The sequence below is a fragment of the Pipra filicauda genome, unplaced genomic scaffold, assembly GCF_003945595.2.
Source record: "Pipra filicauda isolate LSUMZ 115617 unplaced genomic scaffold, ASM394559v2 scaffold1_size10287979_pilon, whole genome shotgun sequence".
NCBI classification, from domain to species: domain Eukaryota; kingdom Metazoa; phylum Chordata; class Aves; order Passeriformes; family Pipridae; genus Pipra; species Pipra filicauda.
In genome coordinates, this window is record NW_024104310.1 from 4,833,482 (window position 1) to 4,850,735 (window position 17,254).

At 42.2% G+C, this 17,254-nt stretch overlaps 1 protein-coding gene across 5 annotated transcripts in view; it reads left to right on the forward strand.

The window, feature by feature from the left end:
* Nucleotides 1–320: 320 nt before the first annotated feature.
* Nucleotides 321–17,254, forward strand: part of ABI1 (abl interactor 1) — a 77,933-nt gene continuing 60,999 nt past the window's right edge. For 3 of the 5 annotated variants that reach the window (XM_027717445.2, XM_027717449.2, XM_027717444.2), the window contains exon 1: nt 359–557. In XM_027717445.2, the coding sequence (XP_027573246.1) occupies nt 441–557 (117 nt within the window). In that variant the 5' untranslated portion in view covers nt 359–440. Of the gene's footprint in view, nt 558–17,254 lie in introns of all 5 variants that reach the window. The other 2 variants (XM_027717453.2, XM_027717454.2) reach the window with 2 other exon arrangements.

The window sequence follows — 17,254 nt, forward strand, 5'->3', positions numbered from 1 at the left end:
TTCTGAGGGGGTTGAGGGAAGGACACCAGAGTCTCCGCTCGTCTCTGGGCAACCAGAGGGACACCACGGTCTCCCCTGGTCTCTGGGTACCCAGAGGAACAGCCCGCCAGCCCCGCTACCGCCCTCCCACCCCAAAGGCCAGGCTGGCCGGTGAGTTCCGATCTCGGCTCCGCCATCTCCGCGGGCGGTGGCCATGAGCGATGCCCGCGCATGCGGTCGGCTCTGCCTACAGCTCCCGACTGCCTCTGCACAGCGGGGGCGGGTTTTTCCCTCTTCCTTTTTTTTTCTTTCCACTCCCCTCGGAGGGGGAAGGATGGGTGGGGAAAGAGAGCGTTCACGAAAGCGAGGCGAGGAGGAATCCCACAATACCAGGCGGGTTGCGAGCCCGGCGCTGCCGCTGTCTCTTTAATGCAAGAGGAAGCGATGCGGAGGGGTGGAAAATGGCAGAGTTGCAGATGTTGCTAGAGGAGGAAATCCCTTCTGGCAAGCGGGCTCTGCTCGAGAGCTACCAGAACCTCACTCGAGTCGCCGACTACTGCGAAAACAACTACATCCAGGTGAGGGGCGGCGGGGCAGCGCACCGGGGGCCGCCGGCAGGGCTCGGCTGGGCTCGGCTCTCCGGAGCGGGCGGCGGGGCCGGAGCCGCCCGAGGGGCAGCGGCGCTTGGCTGCCCCCGCCGCGGCTCCCGCCCCGCAGCCGGTCCCCAGCGTTTGCCTTTTCTTTCAACTTTCCCAGCTGAAGGACCAGGCTTCCCTCCCCCCGCTCCAGAGGGGAAGGGAGGGGGTTATTATGTCAGTCCGACTCCGAGGGTGTGTCTTTCCCCCCCCCTCCTTTTTTTTTTTCTTCCTTCCCCCTCTGTATTTGTTTATCATGAGTCACATCCCGGAGACCTCCCAGGGCTGGGGTGGGGAGTGAGTGAGGCGCGGGGGCCCCCGAGCCTCTCTGTCTGGGCGGCTCAGCCCCGGTATCCCGGGTTTCCCCCCGGCTTCCCGGCGGCGGGGCTCCCTCCTGGGGAGCCGGCGGGCCCCGGGGCGGCGGCCGGGGCGGGTGCGCCGCACGTGGGGCGCGGGTGCCGGGCGGCCCCGCACCGCGCTCCGCCGGGGCCGCGCCGGCAGCGCGGGGCCGCCACCGCGGGGCCGCCACCGCAGCGGCTCGGGGGCGCGGAAGGGGCCCCGCACACGGGTGACATCACGGAGCTCGGCCGCGGGGCGATCCGCGGTGGGAGCCGCGCCGGGTCCTCCTCGGCGTGCGGGTCCCGGCGGGGCCGAGGGAGCCGCGGTGCTGCGGGTCCGCATCGCGGCCGGCAGCGGCGTGCGGGGGCAGGAGGCTGCCCGTGCGCTGGCACTGCCGTGTGAGCGTGAGGCGGTGTTTCAAAATGGCAATCTGTGCCTCTCGCAGGCTGCCCGACTCAAACACCCTTCAACAGTGATTGCAGACCGGGGCTCTGGTGCTGGAGAGGCTCTATTGGTTGTAGCGTCTCTCAACCGGTCGGTGTGGATTTTTTTTCCCCTCCCCTATATTGCCAGTGGTTCTTGGCCTTGCTTTGAGTCTATTTTTATGAAGCTACTTTAAGCACAATTTACTATTATTATTTTTTCAGGATTTACATCACATGACTCTGTAAGTCTGCATATTTGGTCATACTGATGTGGATACAGACCCATCCAGAGAGGCTGAAATGCAACTTTTTTCAGTAAAAAAATTGAAGACGAAAGGCAAATAAACACGACTTGACTTACTAGACAGCTTGTAAAGTGAAGTTTTTGAATTTAATACTAGATCACCTGTGATGAGTATTTAGTATAGGTTATTAAAGTCTCTGTTATCCATCATTGCTGGTGAACTATTTTACTGTTAAATGGAGCAGCAAAAATGGAAACACAGTTTTAATAATATGAAGTTATTTTTTTTTTTAAAAAGAGATATTTGGATTAAAACTGTTCTAACAAACCATATTTTCAATTTTTGGGTTTTTTTTTTTGTGGTATATGAGGTAGTATGAGTTAATGTCTATTTATGCTTCCGAGTTGTTTGCTCCACCCAAAGAAAGCTGCTGATATAAATGCTTCTTAGAGGCGAGGTTCATTTGGTTTTACTCATGGGAAATATGACAAATACATGGCTATGGTAATTGCGGCACAAGTTTTGACCTGTCTCCTGCTCCTGACTTTTTCCCTGTGTCAGAAAGTTACGGAGAATCTTCAGTTACATCATTTTCTTCAGTCATAAAACTTTTCTTTCTTCCAGAAAATAAACCAAAATACCCCACCACTTGAGCAAGTTCCCATCCGGTCATTTGGGGAGGCTTTTCTTTTTCCCTTTTTTTTTTTTTATTTAATTTGGTAGCTCATTTTCACCTCAAGTATCAAGGTCAGCTGGATGTGGGATTGATGTGGTCTGTTTTATCTGTGTACAGCTGTGTTTACCCTTCTTGAAAGGAAGCTGGAATTCTAAAATTCCTAATGAAGACTTGCGCAGTGGCTTTGGAAAATGCATACCTCACTTGTGTTTTACACGTATTGTACATTTGCTCAGTTAAAATGGTAAATATATTGATAGAATTACATATTTTTTGATGTTTGATGGAGGTGGGTTTTTTAATCAGCACTTGATGCAAAGCCATCTGCTGTCCAGTTGGACTACTGAACAGATTATACTGCCAGTGCCTGTGGTGGGGCCACTGCCGGATTAGGCAGTATGACACAGGGCACTGGGTTATGAGATTTGGGAGTATGTGTATTGTGGGATGGCAAGGGAGAAAAGGAGAGGAAGAGGCTTAACATGCACATAATATAAAATGTATGTGTTTAATGTAATTCAGCATTTTATAAAAAAGACAGACCAGAACTAAGAACCTGGCCCTGAAGTGAATGTTAAAATACTTCACAAGTGGCTACATATTGTAACTTATCTAGTAGCGTTTCACTGAATCACTTCAGCCTCTTTGAAATTGGGTAGCTTGGAATTTAGAGCGCTTTCTCTTTTTTTCTGTGGGTAAGGCTATGTGCTCCGTAGTAGGAAAAATTACTGTGTGCTGTCACTCACTCTGCATTGTGACATTGAGGTGGAACAGGTTTGTCTGACTATTCTGAGTGCTGGCACTAACAATTTGTAGTAATTGTTATAGCAGACAGAACGATGTTCTCAGCCTTATGGTTTATATTCTTTGCTGACTTAAGGAGGAAAGTAATTTACCACCCCAAATATTGCTGTATTCAAGCTATAGATGTATTTTTTTTTATTTAAAAATATAGGAATTTTGTCTCTTTTACTCAATCTGAGAATTATTCTGGTAAAATTCCAGTCATGCTGATTTTTTGAAGGAAGTTTTCCTTCAATGTCTTTAAAGATTCCTCAAAAAAAAAAAAAAAGAGGAAGAAGGGGGGGAAAACGCACCTGGTGGGAACTTGGCTCACAAATGGTGAATGTAGATTTAGGGACAGAAAGCATGCCTTTACTGAAGCATTTAGGAAAGATGACAGCATTTGGGACTCTCAAGTGGAAAACTGCTGTTCTTAGAAAAGCAGGAAGCAGTTTCTTGCTAAGGCACATTGGGACAATATCAGAATGCCAGCCAGTAACACAGTTTGCCATTCAAATCGTGTGTATTTTGGTTATCTAGAATGTTTATCTGTTAGGAAGGGAAAACAATTTGGGAGAAACAGAGCAAATAAGTTTCTAAGGAAAAGCTGCAGTGCTAAAAGTACAGTAGAGGATGGTGGCAGTCTGGGGGGGGTGGGGGAGAGAGAGAGGAGAAAAAAAGGAAAGGAAACCAAATATAGAAGTAGTAATTGAAGTACGTTGTGATAGCTTTTTTTGGTGGTGATTTTGGCTTTGAATAGAAGGAAAAAGGCATTAAGTATCTAATCTGTGACAAGATTTAAAATCTACAATGTTTCTGGTTGGAAGCTTCAGTAACAATCAGATAGAAAATTAGATTCCTACTTTCTTTTAGATCAGAGATTTAAACTCTGAACAGTTTGAAGAGGAAGTTTTGAACCTTGAATCTTTAACTGGAAGCATTTTGTCTCCTGAAGTAATTTTCCTTAAATATAGATATAATGAATTTTTTTAATATTTTCAAAATGTAAGTTCCCATAGCTAATGCCTTCCCCAGATCCTTGGACTAGTCCCTTTTGGTGTGCTTGTAACTGAAAGGTTATCTGAAAATCTGTAACATAAAGTTGAAGGTACTAGTGTGGAGTTTCATCAGTATCCTAGACTGAATGAACTAGATCAGAACTAATACAGGAATAACAAGAAGTTAAAACACTTGCAGTTCTAGTTATGATCAGCTGAAAGGTATTAACTTCCATAGAGATTCTCCAGTCAGTTTTCCGGCTATATTGAATTATTTTCATGTTTTAACAAACTTATTTACAATAATTAGCTTGTGAAGCATTAGAATGATGCAGGAAACCAGCATCTGCAATGTTATTGCACTGATGACTTTCTTTGGAATAACTACAGTTGACTGGTGTAGCCCAGAGCGGCCTCTCTGTTGGAAAAAAATGCTGCTTACAACTCTCTCCTACTGTCTAAATTAGGTGTTTCTTTATCCTTGTTTATGCATATGCAGATATATGATTTTCGTCAGTCTCTTTGCTTCTAGACCACTTGAAGATCCATTTGCAATTTTTTGTTTTTAAGATCAAGTATAATTTTAATATGATTGTGAGAACCTTTAAGTGAATAGCTTACACTACTTGTGTAAATTCTGAGCTTGATGGTCTCAAGTGGGTACATTTAGCAGCTTTATGAAAATACATAAATAAAAGACCTTTTAAGGAAGTAAGTGCTGTGTTGCCTAAATGTGTGGTTTTTTGTTGTCATGGTATTTCCTTCTGTAGCTTCCGACTGATATGTGGAAACTCAAGGGTGAATTAACAAGCTGTCCTGGGTAAAATGGACAAATCCAGGGACAGATTTGTTTGGCTGCTATTGCAAAAAATTTGAAGTATCTTTCCAGTCAGTAGAGAAATAAATGTAGGGGGTTGAGCAGAAGTGTTGCATGCAAGAAGTTTCATAAATAACTTATATTTCAAGACGCATGGAGGAATTCTTTGTTTGAAAAATTGAATATCCTACACTTCCTATACAGTAGATAGCATGTTTTTCTGTGGCATTTCTTCAAATGTTGGTAACTGGTCTGACACTTGATTTCATTGCCTGGTGCCTGGAAAGTGGCTTAGATTAGTTCAGTACAAAGAAGTTCACTCAGAATGTCTAATTCAGGAAATGACCTGCTCTAAAAGGATAAACTTCTTAAATTGTCACTAATACAAATCCTTTATGTGCTGTGAGAACTTGCATGCTTTTATGTTCATAGGTTAATTAGTTTGTATTGAGAGTAAATACAGTGATTTTTTTCTCTTCCCCTGGTTTTGTTGCTCAATTTGGAACATTTTACAAAAAAAGCAAATTAAGCTAGTTCACTTGCTGTAACACCAAATATAGTTCAAAATTAGAGAACTTCAGAGCGATGGCATAAAATATGAGCATGTCATCCATTATGCTTTGTTAGGTTTAAGTAATATTCTTTAAGAAAAGATGTTAGGCTATACTTTCAAATGCTGTTCTTTTTTAAGGTAGTTTAAACAAATTTTTGCCAGCAGTATAAAAGGCACTGGCTGTTTTATGTGTAACTTTTTCTAAAAATGATAGTACAGGTACAGGGTTAGGCTGGTGGGTTAGGCTTGTAGCTTTTCTGTGCCTTGTGTAGGTCTTCTGTGCCTGTGCAAGTGTAGGCATTGTCTGTATTTTGGAAAATACAACTTTATATTTAGCTCATAAGGAGCAATAAGGCAATAGTGCAACTTCACTGAATCAGCGAGTGATTACCCTGCATATGCAGGAAATGGATCCTAGAGTGTTGTATGTCTGGTTTGTGTCCAAAGGAGGTAGATGACATGAGATGAGCTTTTCCGAATTTGAAATGTTTCCATTATTTTTGTTACATTTGGTTTAAGAAGCCAGCAAGATGTTGGCTACTATTTCTGTTCCATTTTTCACTAGTATTACAGCAGATTATGTCAGCACTGTGTTACCTTAATCAGGCGGAGTAAAGTGGATTGGGATAAGCTTTTACAGGTGTGTATTCTTTCTTCCACAAGGGAAGCACTGTCCGCTCCGTTCTGTTTGTGCACATGTCGGAAGGAAGAAGCTTGCAGGTTGTCTGTGGTCAGTGTATGCTAAGTGTGATCTTTGTTCCCTGTGCTGCACTTGCTGTGCCCAGCCCTGTGGAATAGTTGGAAGGAAGAAAGAAGCATGAATAAGAGAGGCAACAGTCTAATACTTATTTCCCTCTGATTCTCTGGGAGTTGATGCAGTAAGTAGCTCTTATGGTAAAGAGAAAACAGATTGGCTTTGGGAAGATCTCATAAAGAGAATCCCATTGTAATGAAGGTAAGAGTACAGGAACAGGCTGAGTACAAGTAGAAAGTCTTGTACCTCTGAGGGCAAAGTTCCAGTAACTATCTGATCTAAGTTTAACAGGAAAAAAACCCCAAACCCTAACTCTGGAACAAAAGAACTGATGCAACTTCCCAATATCTTTTCTTAGCATTTTGAACTGGCTTTGTCTTGTAGAAGCATAAATGGAGTAATGGAATTTATAACTGACTCGGAAGGTCATATAGGGACATGCTGTCAGATTTGGGAACAGAACCTGATTGTGTGGACTTCAGTGCTGTTCACAAGGGTTCCCTATGCCACCCCACCCCTCTCCAAATTGCCTCTGTTATGCTACAACAGAGCAAGAAGTGCGTATCCACAGAAACATGGAGACAGTGTCCACAGAGGCAGTGCAATGAATCCCTTGAGAAAATATGCACCTGAAACCATCACTGAACTCATTAGCAGCAGTTGCTTTTCAAGAATTTTATGTATCTCCTCTCATAAGAACCTTGAGGTTCTAATTTTTGGCTTTGCGAACTTCTGGAGTTACATAATGCTCACAGTGCTGTTTGTGTGTGTGTTGGTGGGTCTTGGCAGAGGCACTAGAAGATGCCGCTCTATTTCTCATTATTGAAAGCAGTCTGTGTTTGACATTTCTGATGACTGAAATCTTGCTTATCTACAGAACAGTGGGGTGGCATCTGTGTGGACAGTGTCAGTTCTGGTATAGCAAGGCGTCCTTAAGGGGTAAGAGGGTATCTTGCTCTCTTCCGTGCCTGTGTTCAGTTCCTTTTTAGTGACTTGGAGTCTAAGGAGGCATAGTGTGGTTTTTATTTGTTGTTGCGTGGTAGGAAATGACTTGCGGGCTGTCAGTTACTCGGTGTCCAGGCTTGTTCATAATTACCCAAGCGTTCTTGCTCTCTTTAGTATTTGTGTTACCTGGAGTGGTCTTCCTCTCATGCTATTCCTTCCACCCCATCCTGATTCTGAGCACTGGTGATAGCAGGGGTGGGCTTGGTCACAGAGATCTTCCCTTCCCTCCACCCCTAAGTAAAGGGAAGTAACTGCTGAATTTGTGATAGTAGATACTGTGCCTCAGCGTGGTTCCTCCCTTTTCCTGACCTTCCTGGTGAGGCAGCTGCTGCAGAGGCTTCAGGTCTCCTGTGGGTTGCAGAAATAGCCTTTTGCAGCTTTGTGCAGAGCTCTCAAGGGCCAAGTCCAGGGTGCTGCAAAGAACAGGTCATGATGTGCTCCTGAACAGAGCAAGATGGTATCTGCAAGTGCCTTTCCTCCTGCGCCTTTAGCCTGTCAGTGTGTTCTTCTGACAGCACTGGAGGTGCTCAGTCAAGTGTTTCATAGATTTAGTGCCAGGTATTGAAATAGAAGATAGAGCATTTCTAACAGGTGGGCTCTTTGAGGAATCAGTTTATTGTATAGCAGATGAAAGCAGAACTAAACTCCCTTTCTTGGTATTAGAGGGAATGTGTTATTTTCCTTGGGTTAATTAACAGGAGTGTAGGTGCCACCTTTGCTTGAGACTATGCAAATAGCGTTGCTCATTACTTATGCAAGCCCTTAATGCTGTTAACAGGAGCCATGCATGCTTTGCAGAGCATATATTTGTTACTGTGATGCTGATATTTTAGAAAAGGGGGGACGGGGAACCCTGCGTGAGAATTTCAACTTGGAGTGAAATATGGGTGTAGCATTTTTAGGTACAACTTGTAAAAATCAGCAGCCTGTATTAAGGCTACCTGTATTGGTAGGTAACCTGCCTGCTAAACTGACAAAGCAAGTGAGTTTAATTCTGAAAAAGATTGACTGCTTACCAGGAGACTTTATTTTTAATAATAGTCTTGTTGAAGATTCCAGATCTAATACGTTTAGTAGGTACTGAGTTTGGCAAACTGAAAAAGTATCTGAAAATCAAAACTTCTCTTGTACTGGGCCTCTCCTATGGTAAGGTCTCTTCATAACCTCCACAGGTAACGTGCGCCATACTTTATCTTTCGACATCACAGAATATTCTAAAAGAACACTAAAGTTGTCTCTTGTGCGATGAAATACATCTTTCTTATGTTCCTAATGTTCCTTATGTTAAGATAGCAGATATATTTGTGATAGGTCATCCCTCCCTCTTTCTTTTTCCTCCTCTCTTTGAAGAGCCCAAAGTAATATATTCTGTGTATTCTTTATATGGCAAAAGTTAAAGTGCAAGCATTCTGCTCCATGTGTGAGGGAGCTCAGATACTGCAGTGATGTACAGTTCAAGAACTCATGGGGAAGATATTCTGCCTCACTATCCTAATTTTATTGTAGCGTCCAAGAGAAATAGGAGTAAAATGTGGTACTGTTCTTAGTTTTGTTAAGAAAGCAGGAACGCCTCTCAGAACTCGTGCAGAGGAGTCTTGCTAAAACAAATGTTGGTTTGACATCCTTAGAGTTGAGTGTAATGTTTTTACTGGGTGGTCTTAAGGCTATAAATAGTTCAAGAAAAAACATTGTTTGTTTACCGCTTGAAGCATAACAATCCTTGGAAAAGAATTGAAGTGTAGACTCTGCTGGCTACTCTCACAGAAGTGTTTCACATGATTATACTTTTTCAGAGCTATACTTTATCAGCCAAGCGTGGAGTTTTTTGTTGGCTTTTTTTTCCCAGCTAATCTTTCACCAGATGCTTATCTTTACCTTCATTCTCTGATCTCCATGTTGTACTTTGCGATCAGTTAATCCACCAACCAGTATTTGTCCCGCGGCAATCATTGTCAGCTGAGCATCTTATTTGACTTTATTGTAGCAGGTGTGCTACAAGTTAATACTTGAGTTGTGGTCCCTATGCAGTGATTGTGTGTTTTCTGGAGCCTATGATAAGAAAAGGTCTGCATAGAACAAAGAGACAAGAGAAGAACAAGGTGTCCAGGCAGGTGCATCAGATGAATGCATGAACATCTAAGTAGCTGCAGAATGCTATGCCATGGCTTGTCTTTTCACATTCATATACCTAGTAATGTTAGTCACTCTGATGTCACTAAATGTTCCTAGTGACATTTCTCTCTTTCCATGAGCTTCTCTTAGCCTGTGATCTTAATGTGAATTTGCTGATTTCCCTCTCACAGCTCAAGTCTCCTTTCTGCTTGCTGAGATTACTTGTTAGACCTGTTGTCTCATTTACTCTTCTCCTGCTGCCAAATACTGTGGACTTTTGGTTCTGCTGCCGTTGACGCAAGAGCGTTCTCATCACAGCTTCTGCCTCTGAAACTCTCACCTGCTTTCTCTCTACATTGTTTACTTTCAGTCTCATTTCAGATCTCCTCTGAAAACCTATCGTCCCCTGCCTGTTTCTTTTAATTAATATCTTTCTATTATTTAGCTGCATGTTTTACTGCCTTGCAGCTTAAATTATGCAGCTTTTTTTCATGATGTCTTTCAGACAAACAGCTTCTACTAGCATGGGTTTGAATAATTTGAAACTTGTTGCTACTGGAAACGTTTATATGCATTTCTTTTTTAGATTATCTTTATTGGCACAAAGTTGAGACTAAAGCCTTGGCTCTATCGTGGTCTGTAACTACCTGAGAAAGCCAGGATGAGCAGGATACAGAGGAAATAGAAGGCAGCTGGGAAGACGTGATGTGGAATGGGACTGACATGATTCTCCCTAATAGTAGAACTCTTAGGAGGCCTCTGATAAATGCAGCCAGGCCTTTCCTTTATAAGAAATTTGTCTTGTTCGGGAAGCTGGTCCTTTTGTTGCTCTGAGACCAAGGAGTGGAAAGGGCTTAATAAAACTTCTCTGCTTGAAGGTCTTTGGGAAAGTGTATGTGTTGGGAGGAAGGGAGGAATGGTGTTCTCTTAACATACCTGTGAAGACACAGGTATGCATTAATGAAGTAGAGCTGGACCTGATCTTGGAAGATTTTTATAAAATACGATTGTAGCCTCCAGGGTTCCCACTAGAAGCCTCATGGCAGGTGGCCTGGATGATGTTTTAGTCAAGATCTAAAGAGTATCAGACTAACAAGTAAAGAAATGCTGGATCAGTGCACTTAACATTGGCAAGATCTTCGGAGATCTGACTGGGGATTGTTCAGCTTTTGATTTGCTGGCTGACTCGCAGGATTTCTAAATCTCTGGGAGGAGCTATTGTTTCTATGATTCAAACTCCTGGCTTTAGCTGCCTTAGATAAAATGTGCATCTGGTTTGGAAGTGCTTGGCTCTACAAGGGCTCTCTTCAAATACCGTGGGTGTGTTTCCTGCTGCAGCATACCATATGTTCACCCAGCATTGAAATGGTCTGGTCGCTGCAGTAGTCCTGAGATTTGTCTTAATTGGCTACAGGTCTTGAATCTAATTTATAAGGTATCCTTAGCTTTGAATGTTAGAGAAAATTGTTGTTGCCATAGATGTAATTGAAGCTTGAGCTCATACAACTGCTGCTTACTGTGGAAGAAGTCTTGTATCACTTCAGTAGTGGGTGTGTCATTTCATTCCTCTTTAGCAGTCTGTCCTTTAACTAGTGGAGAAGGGTAACAGCCAGTGGAAAACTTTCTAGCATACATTCCCTCTTTGAAAACCTACTGTCCAGGAACAAGACCTGTAAAATCAGCTCCTGTCAGTACTCTGCGGTGAATGAATATTGATTATTTGGAGACGGAGGGAGGTATTTTTGTAATTGTGAGAGAAGCTTGTTTACTGAGGATAGAAGCCAAGTATGCAGGGATATGGTACCTGTTGGTTTTCTACTTCTCTGTTGAGGGGAGAAATGTTGCTGGTTTTGGTCCTGAATGTGGAATATGTGGGGGATTTGAGTGTGTTCCTTGGGCATGGAAGGGGCTTAAGAGCACATAAAGCATTATCTTGATGTTGAATAACTTTCTGCCTTCCTGACTTGTAAATTGAAATGTTTTGAAGAAGATGTATTGGATTTCATTCCTCTTTAGCAGTCTGTCCTTTAACTAGTGGAGAAGGGTAACAGCCAGTGGAAAACTTTCTAGCATACATTCCCTCTTTGAAAACCTACTGTCCAGGAACAAGAACTCAGCTCCTGTCAGTACTCTGCGGTGAATGAATATTGACTATTTGGAGACGGAGGGAGGTATTTTTGTAATTGTGAGAGAAGCTTGTTTACTGAGGATAGAAGCCAAGTATGCAGGGATATGATACCTGTTGGTTTTCTACTTCTCTGTTGAGGGGAGAAATGTTGCTGGTTTTGGTCCTGAATGTGGAATATGTGGGGGATTTGAGTGTGTTCCTTGGGCATGGAAGGGGCTTAAGAGCACATAAAGCATTATCTATGTTGAATAACTTTCTGCCTTCCTGACAGAAAATTGAAATGTTTTGAAGGATGATTGGAAAGCAATTTGGGGGTCTTAAGAAACTCCCAGGTTTCTGGTAGGAGTAAAAGCACAGGAGGAGTGGGAGAGGGACTGTGTAACCCTCCTTCACTGTCTTCAGCCACTCTCTTGCTACCTCTGATGCTGAGAAGGACAACATTAAAAGCAAATACTTTTACTGTTTGTTTCTTACCTACAGCAGAGAGCTGGAGAGGTACCTTTAGTTTTTTTCCCAGATTGCTGTAAGGGGTTACTGCAGCAGCAGTGAGTGGGGGAGTATGAACTGGAACAGGTACTTACTGGCTGAATAACATCCCACGATGCCTGGGGGAATGAACGTGGGGAATACTGTGAGTCATACTCGTCAGTCTCATAAAGCAGGAGGCTTTTTAAAATTGGCCTTGGAGGGGAAGAGGTGTTTAATGGAGCAGTTGTGAAGGAGTTATGCAAATGGAGAACATAAATAATGAGCAAAGACACTCATTTAAGCTTCTTGCCTTCTCAGAAAATTACTAAATGCAAACAGCTACTGTGAAAGTTAAGAAAAATACATCATCATTAAGTGGAATGGGTGTAAAAATGTGGCCATCCTTGATGATAAGAAAATTCACCTTTTGTGACTAGCAAAATTAATTTCTGTAGTTGCTGAACTGGAAACATATTTGCTGTTGGTTTGTTTGGGTTTTTTGCTTTCCGATTTCCTTTGAAAAACAACAAGGCAGGAAAGTGAAAAGCAGTATCCTAACCTAAGAGCTGTTTAAGAAGGGAGGTGGCGAAAAGACCGATCTTCAGTTTTGCTTTGAATATATCTTCAGTGTTTAGACTGGATTTGTATAAAAAGTTTTTCCATTTCTATCTCCCTATTCATGCAGGAGTTAATTTACATGTAAATACTGTGTATTCTTTGGTAAAACTGAGAGCATGTTTTTAGGATATAGCCGCTTTTTTTTTTTTTTCTCCCCTGACACAGCCACTTTTTGCTGTTTTAAATTAAAGAGTTTTCAACAGAGCTTATGAAATGTAATTGTTCCAGTCCTGGACTTGCTTGCAGATGCTCACATTGTAGTAGGAATCTTATCTCTGGTAGCTAAGCCTTGCCAGCAGACTTAATGGGCTTAAATTTTGCTTGGACTACTACTTCTGCCTCTTGCAGTCTAGGGAGGCCATCCCAAGCTTTGAAGCAGTTGAATATGACAGATACACTGTCCCACATGCTGCTACATGATTGTAGGTGTCCTCCCTTGGCCTCCCCTGTGTTTTAACCCAGCTCCTCCTGGGCGTGCAGATGCGGAGGCAGTGTGGGTATGGGTGGGTCACAGCTGTGGCTGATGTGTTCCTCTTGTGGAAGGACTGTTTCTCCAAACACAGCTCCTCTGTAGCTGTAATAAGGCCATCATCTGTCAAGCTGATTACAGACGAGATAGCAAGCTGTCCTGGTGGCTCTATGACAGGTGCTGAAACGGAATAGTTCAGGTGTTTTACTACTGGAGGGGGAGACAGGGTGTGATGTGGGTATGACTATTCTTATGCATCTGGTTGCATGGAAATGCAAGCTCTGCTGTCATCTGCACGACTCTTTACACTTCCTGCATTTGCCTAAATCTGCCCTCTTCTACACTGTACATGAAGGGGAAGCAGTCTTTAAAATCATGGGAAAGGGCATCATAAAAACACCAGTGGAACTTCAACACTGATTAGAACTTAACTGTAATTGTGTCTGCCAGAGGCATTGCAGCTGTATTTCTAGGAAAAGTTGCTCACTTGAAGTACTGCTGTACTGACACCACAACAATTGTCTCACCAAGGACTTTGGTGAGACAAAGTCTCACCAAAACAAAGCAATTCCCTCACTCCTGAACTTGGTCTTCAATTGAAGAACTTTCTTGCTTTCTTCTGTTGGTTTCTGTAAGTTAAGTTTTTACCTGTTGCTGGATGTGGAAATAACCAGAACTAAATGATTTTAAAACACTGTGGTATTATGGTAATCTACTCTTCTGTTCGTTTTTTGGGGGGCGCAGGGGTTGAAGAAACAATGAGGTATTACTGACTACCATCCCTACTCTGTCTCCTTGTCTTCTCCATTCTCCTGAGCCATCTGTTCTGTTGTGTGTAGTTTTTAGAGAAGCTAACTTCCTACTTGTTGCAATTGAAATAACCCAGTATTCAAATAAGCTTCTGCATATAAGGTTTTGGAAAGTTGTTGCTAACCATAAGATCAAATTTTAACATAATAAAAAGTAATTATTCAAAAATAAACTGAATGTAGTGTGCTTGCAGCCACTATCAGATAAAAATTGTAGTCAGGTCCAGGAGCATATAAAAGTCTGAGCAATATTAGCAGCTGTTTATGGGATCAGATAGAAACAGAAACTAGGTTGATTTTTCTCCACTTACATGCAAGTTCTTGTAAAAACAATCACTCCTTGTATTGCAGTCCATTGCTTTATTACCATGAGATCACTGTATAGCCTGTGTGCTATGTGAGAGTATGTCTTGTGCTGGCAAACAAGCTACTACAAAACTGTGGAGATCCACTGGTTTCTGGTCTTAAGTACGTTGCACCAGTGTTGTGAGATGTGTGATGGTTTCCTGCTGGAGTGAGTGTATTCATCTTTGAGACACTAAATAGTCAGCTGTGTGGAGAATTTGACCCTATAATGGCCATTGTTTTCTTCTTTGTTTTAAGAATACTGTGATGTTTGGGAACCGCCTGAACTGTAAAATCTGGGTAGCAGCTGTGTGTCGAAAGTGACTTTCTTAAATGTGAGTACTCTTCCTGAATTAGGAACACTTGCAGTCCAGACATTTGCTGGATGTCAGAAGGCCTGTGTAACTCTTGGCTCTGCATTTTAGTGTCTTGAGATTCTTTTGGAGCTGGACATGCCTGTTAATGACATTCTATGCTCTCTTTCCCCACTTGCCTCCCTGCTTTGTTGTCCTGGTCCTGTCACATCTCTGACATCTCCATGTGGAGAAACCTGTTGCCGTGCAGAGTGTACCTTTGAACTTGCTTACTTTTGGACAAACCCCTTTTTGGATGCTGAGGTTCACCATGTGGCTGTTTTGCACAGAGCCGTTGAGGTTACCCTATTGTCTGCGTTCAGAGCACTGTTGACACGGATTCATAAAATACCAGGTTGGAAGGGGACCTTAAGGACCATCTCCTCCACCCTTTCTTAGCAAAAGCATTATCTAGGCAAGATGGTCTAGCACTTCCCTGAGGAGATAATTCCAGTGACTGACTGTTTGTGCTCATTGTGAAAAATGTTCCTATTGTGTCTAATCGGAATCTACCCAGAAATAACTTATAAAAAGGGAGTCTCCATCTTCTTTGTATCCACCCTTTAAATACTAAAACATCTGTGGTGATAACCTGTGATACCAGGACATGCTGAGATGACACTGTAATTTGATCCTTTATGCTAAGTCTTGTTGTCTTAACCTTGCTTGCTCAGTGCTGTCTGATATGATTTCAGGCCTGCCTAGAGGGTAGGGAGGACTAGAGTGAGGATCTGAAAAGAAAAAGGTAATCTTGGAAGCTTGCCTATGAAAGGTTATTGAATTTTAGCATGTTGCTTGTCTTCACATACAGATTTGTTTTAGAATTCTGGGCTTAGACCTTCTGTTTGATTTGCCAAAACAGAAATAAAAAACTTATATGTGAGCACTCATGAGTCCTTGAGAGTAAACTGAAGAGGTAAACAAAATCCATAGGTATCAACTATGTTATGTTGATAACCATTGTTATCAACATAACCATTGTTATCAACATAATGAAATTAAAGTTTTTCACACAGTATGAGCTGAAAAGCTTTGCTCCAAAGCAGGTTACTCTGAGCTGCCTTGATTCAAAGGTTTGTATGACATGAAAATCTGCCCGGTTCAAATTTTTCTCTCCACTTAGAGAAACTCAAGTTTGGTTCTGTATTGCTGCCACTATATTTCAAGGAGGATATTAAGGTAACTAATATATGTTAAAGGGACTCCTTCCTACTCCCACCAAAAAAGAAGTGAAAAATAACTCTGATGTATCAGGGAGCATGTCTTGCTAGATGAGCTAAAATTTGTGTGGTGCTGTCACTTAAGAAAGTAAACAGAAAGCCATTTTAATTTCAAGCCCTATTACAAACAGAAAACAAAAAATCAATATTTGAGAGACAGTGTATAAAGAAACTAATAGGGAGTTAGAGAACTTACGTTCTATTATCTGCTGTCTAGCGTGCCAAGATAATCATACGCTCCAAAGCCTTGGGTGGCTTTCTTAGTGTTGAAGGAGGAAGGCTGCTATGGAAGTGCCCAGGTTTTCTTTTTCTGTCTGACAGTCTGAGGGTGGCATTAGAGCCACAGATTCACAGAATTGTTTAGGTTGGAGAAGACTTTTAAGATCATCAAGTCCAACCATTACCCCAGCAGTGCCAAGTTCACCACTAAATCATGTGTGAAGGGCCACATCCAACACGTCCTTTAAATACCTCCAGGGATGGTGACTCCACTACTTTGGAGCTCTGGTTGGTATCTCTGATGTCAGAGCCTGCTTTTTGTCAGCTCTGAAGAAATTTGTGTTTGATGTCATAAGGCATACTGTCATTACAGTAAGAAGGTTTCTGTCCTGAAGCTTGTATTGTCTACATCATGTAAAACACAGCAAATAAGACTTGGACCAAATTTCTTATGCTTGCTGCATCTATGGCCTTGTGTGTACAAGATTGTGTGAAAATGGCACATGGACATGTCTGTTTCTGTCATTTGAGTTCAGTGTGGCATGCCAATATGATTGTATGCACAGACTAAAACAACAGGCAGTAACAATGTATTGTGCCAACATATATGTTTATTGTGACATCTCCTTTATTTGATTTGGCAAAAGAACTGGAAATTGTGTTTTCAACAATATATATGTAAATTTCTTGGTTTTTTTAATAAGGAGAGTGGTTTAGTCCAAAGCCAACACGAACACTGTTTGCTGCATTGGGCAGAAAATGCTCCTAACAGAGCAGCTGGCGTGTACCTTCCCAGGCTCCATCTGTCAGAGTCTGCATTGCTTTGGAAATCACATTCCTATTGGATAGATTTGTTTCTTCCTATACTGTTTGCAGCCTGGATTAAAATGGAATTCCTAAGTTGATTTTTTTTTTTTTTTAAAGCTAGTTATTGTTTAAAGCACATATATTCATGTGTGTGTATATATATATATGTATGTATGTGTATATATATAGGATATATACGTGTCGCTTAAACTATCCTTGGGAATAAACTTCTCTCCTTAATGGAAAAGCTTTTCTCCCTCTACCTTCCCCAAAAGAGATAATGATTAAAAAATTGAGACTTTTCTGTTTACAGTTACTCAACAGAATGAAAAGCAACTTTCAAGTAAAAGAAAATCTGCAAGGACACAGTGAGGTTGACTAAATTGGTCTCGGCCCATAGAAATGCTAATTTGCTATCAGGACTATTTAGGACTGGTCAGGGGAATATTATTGATGGAAATGAAGGATTTGCTTCTAGCTGATTGTCTGGCATGTAC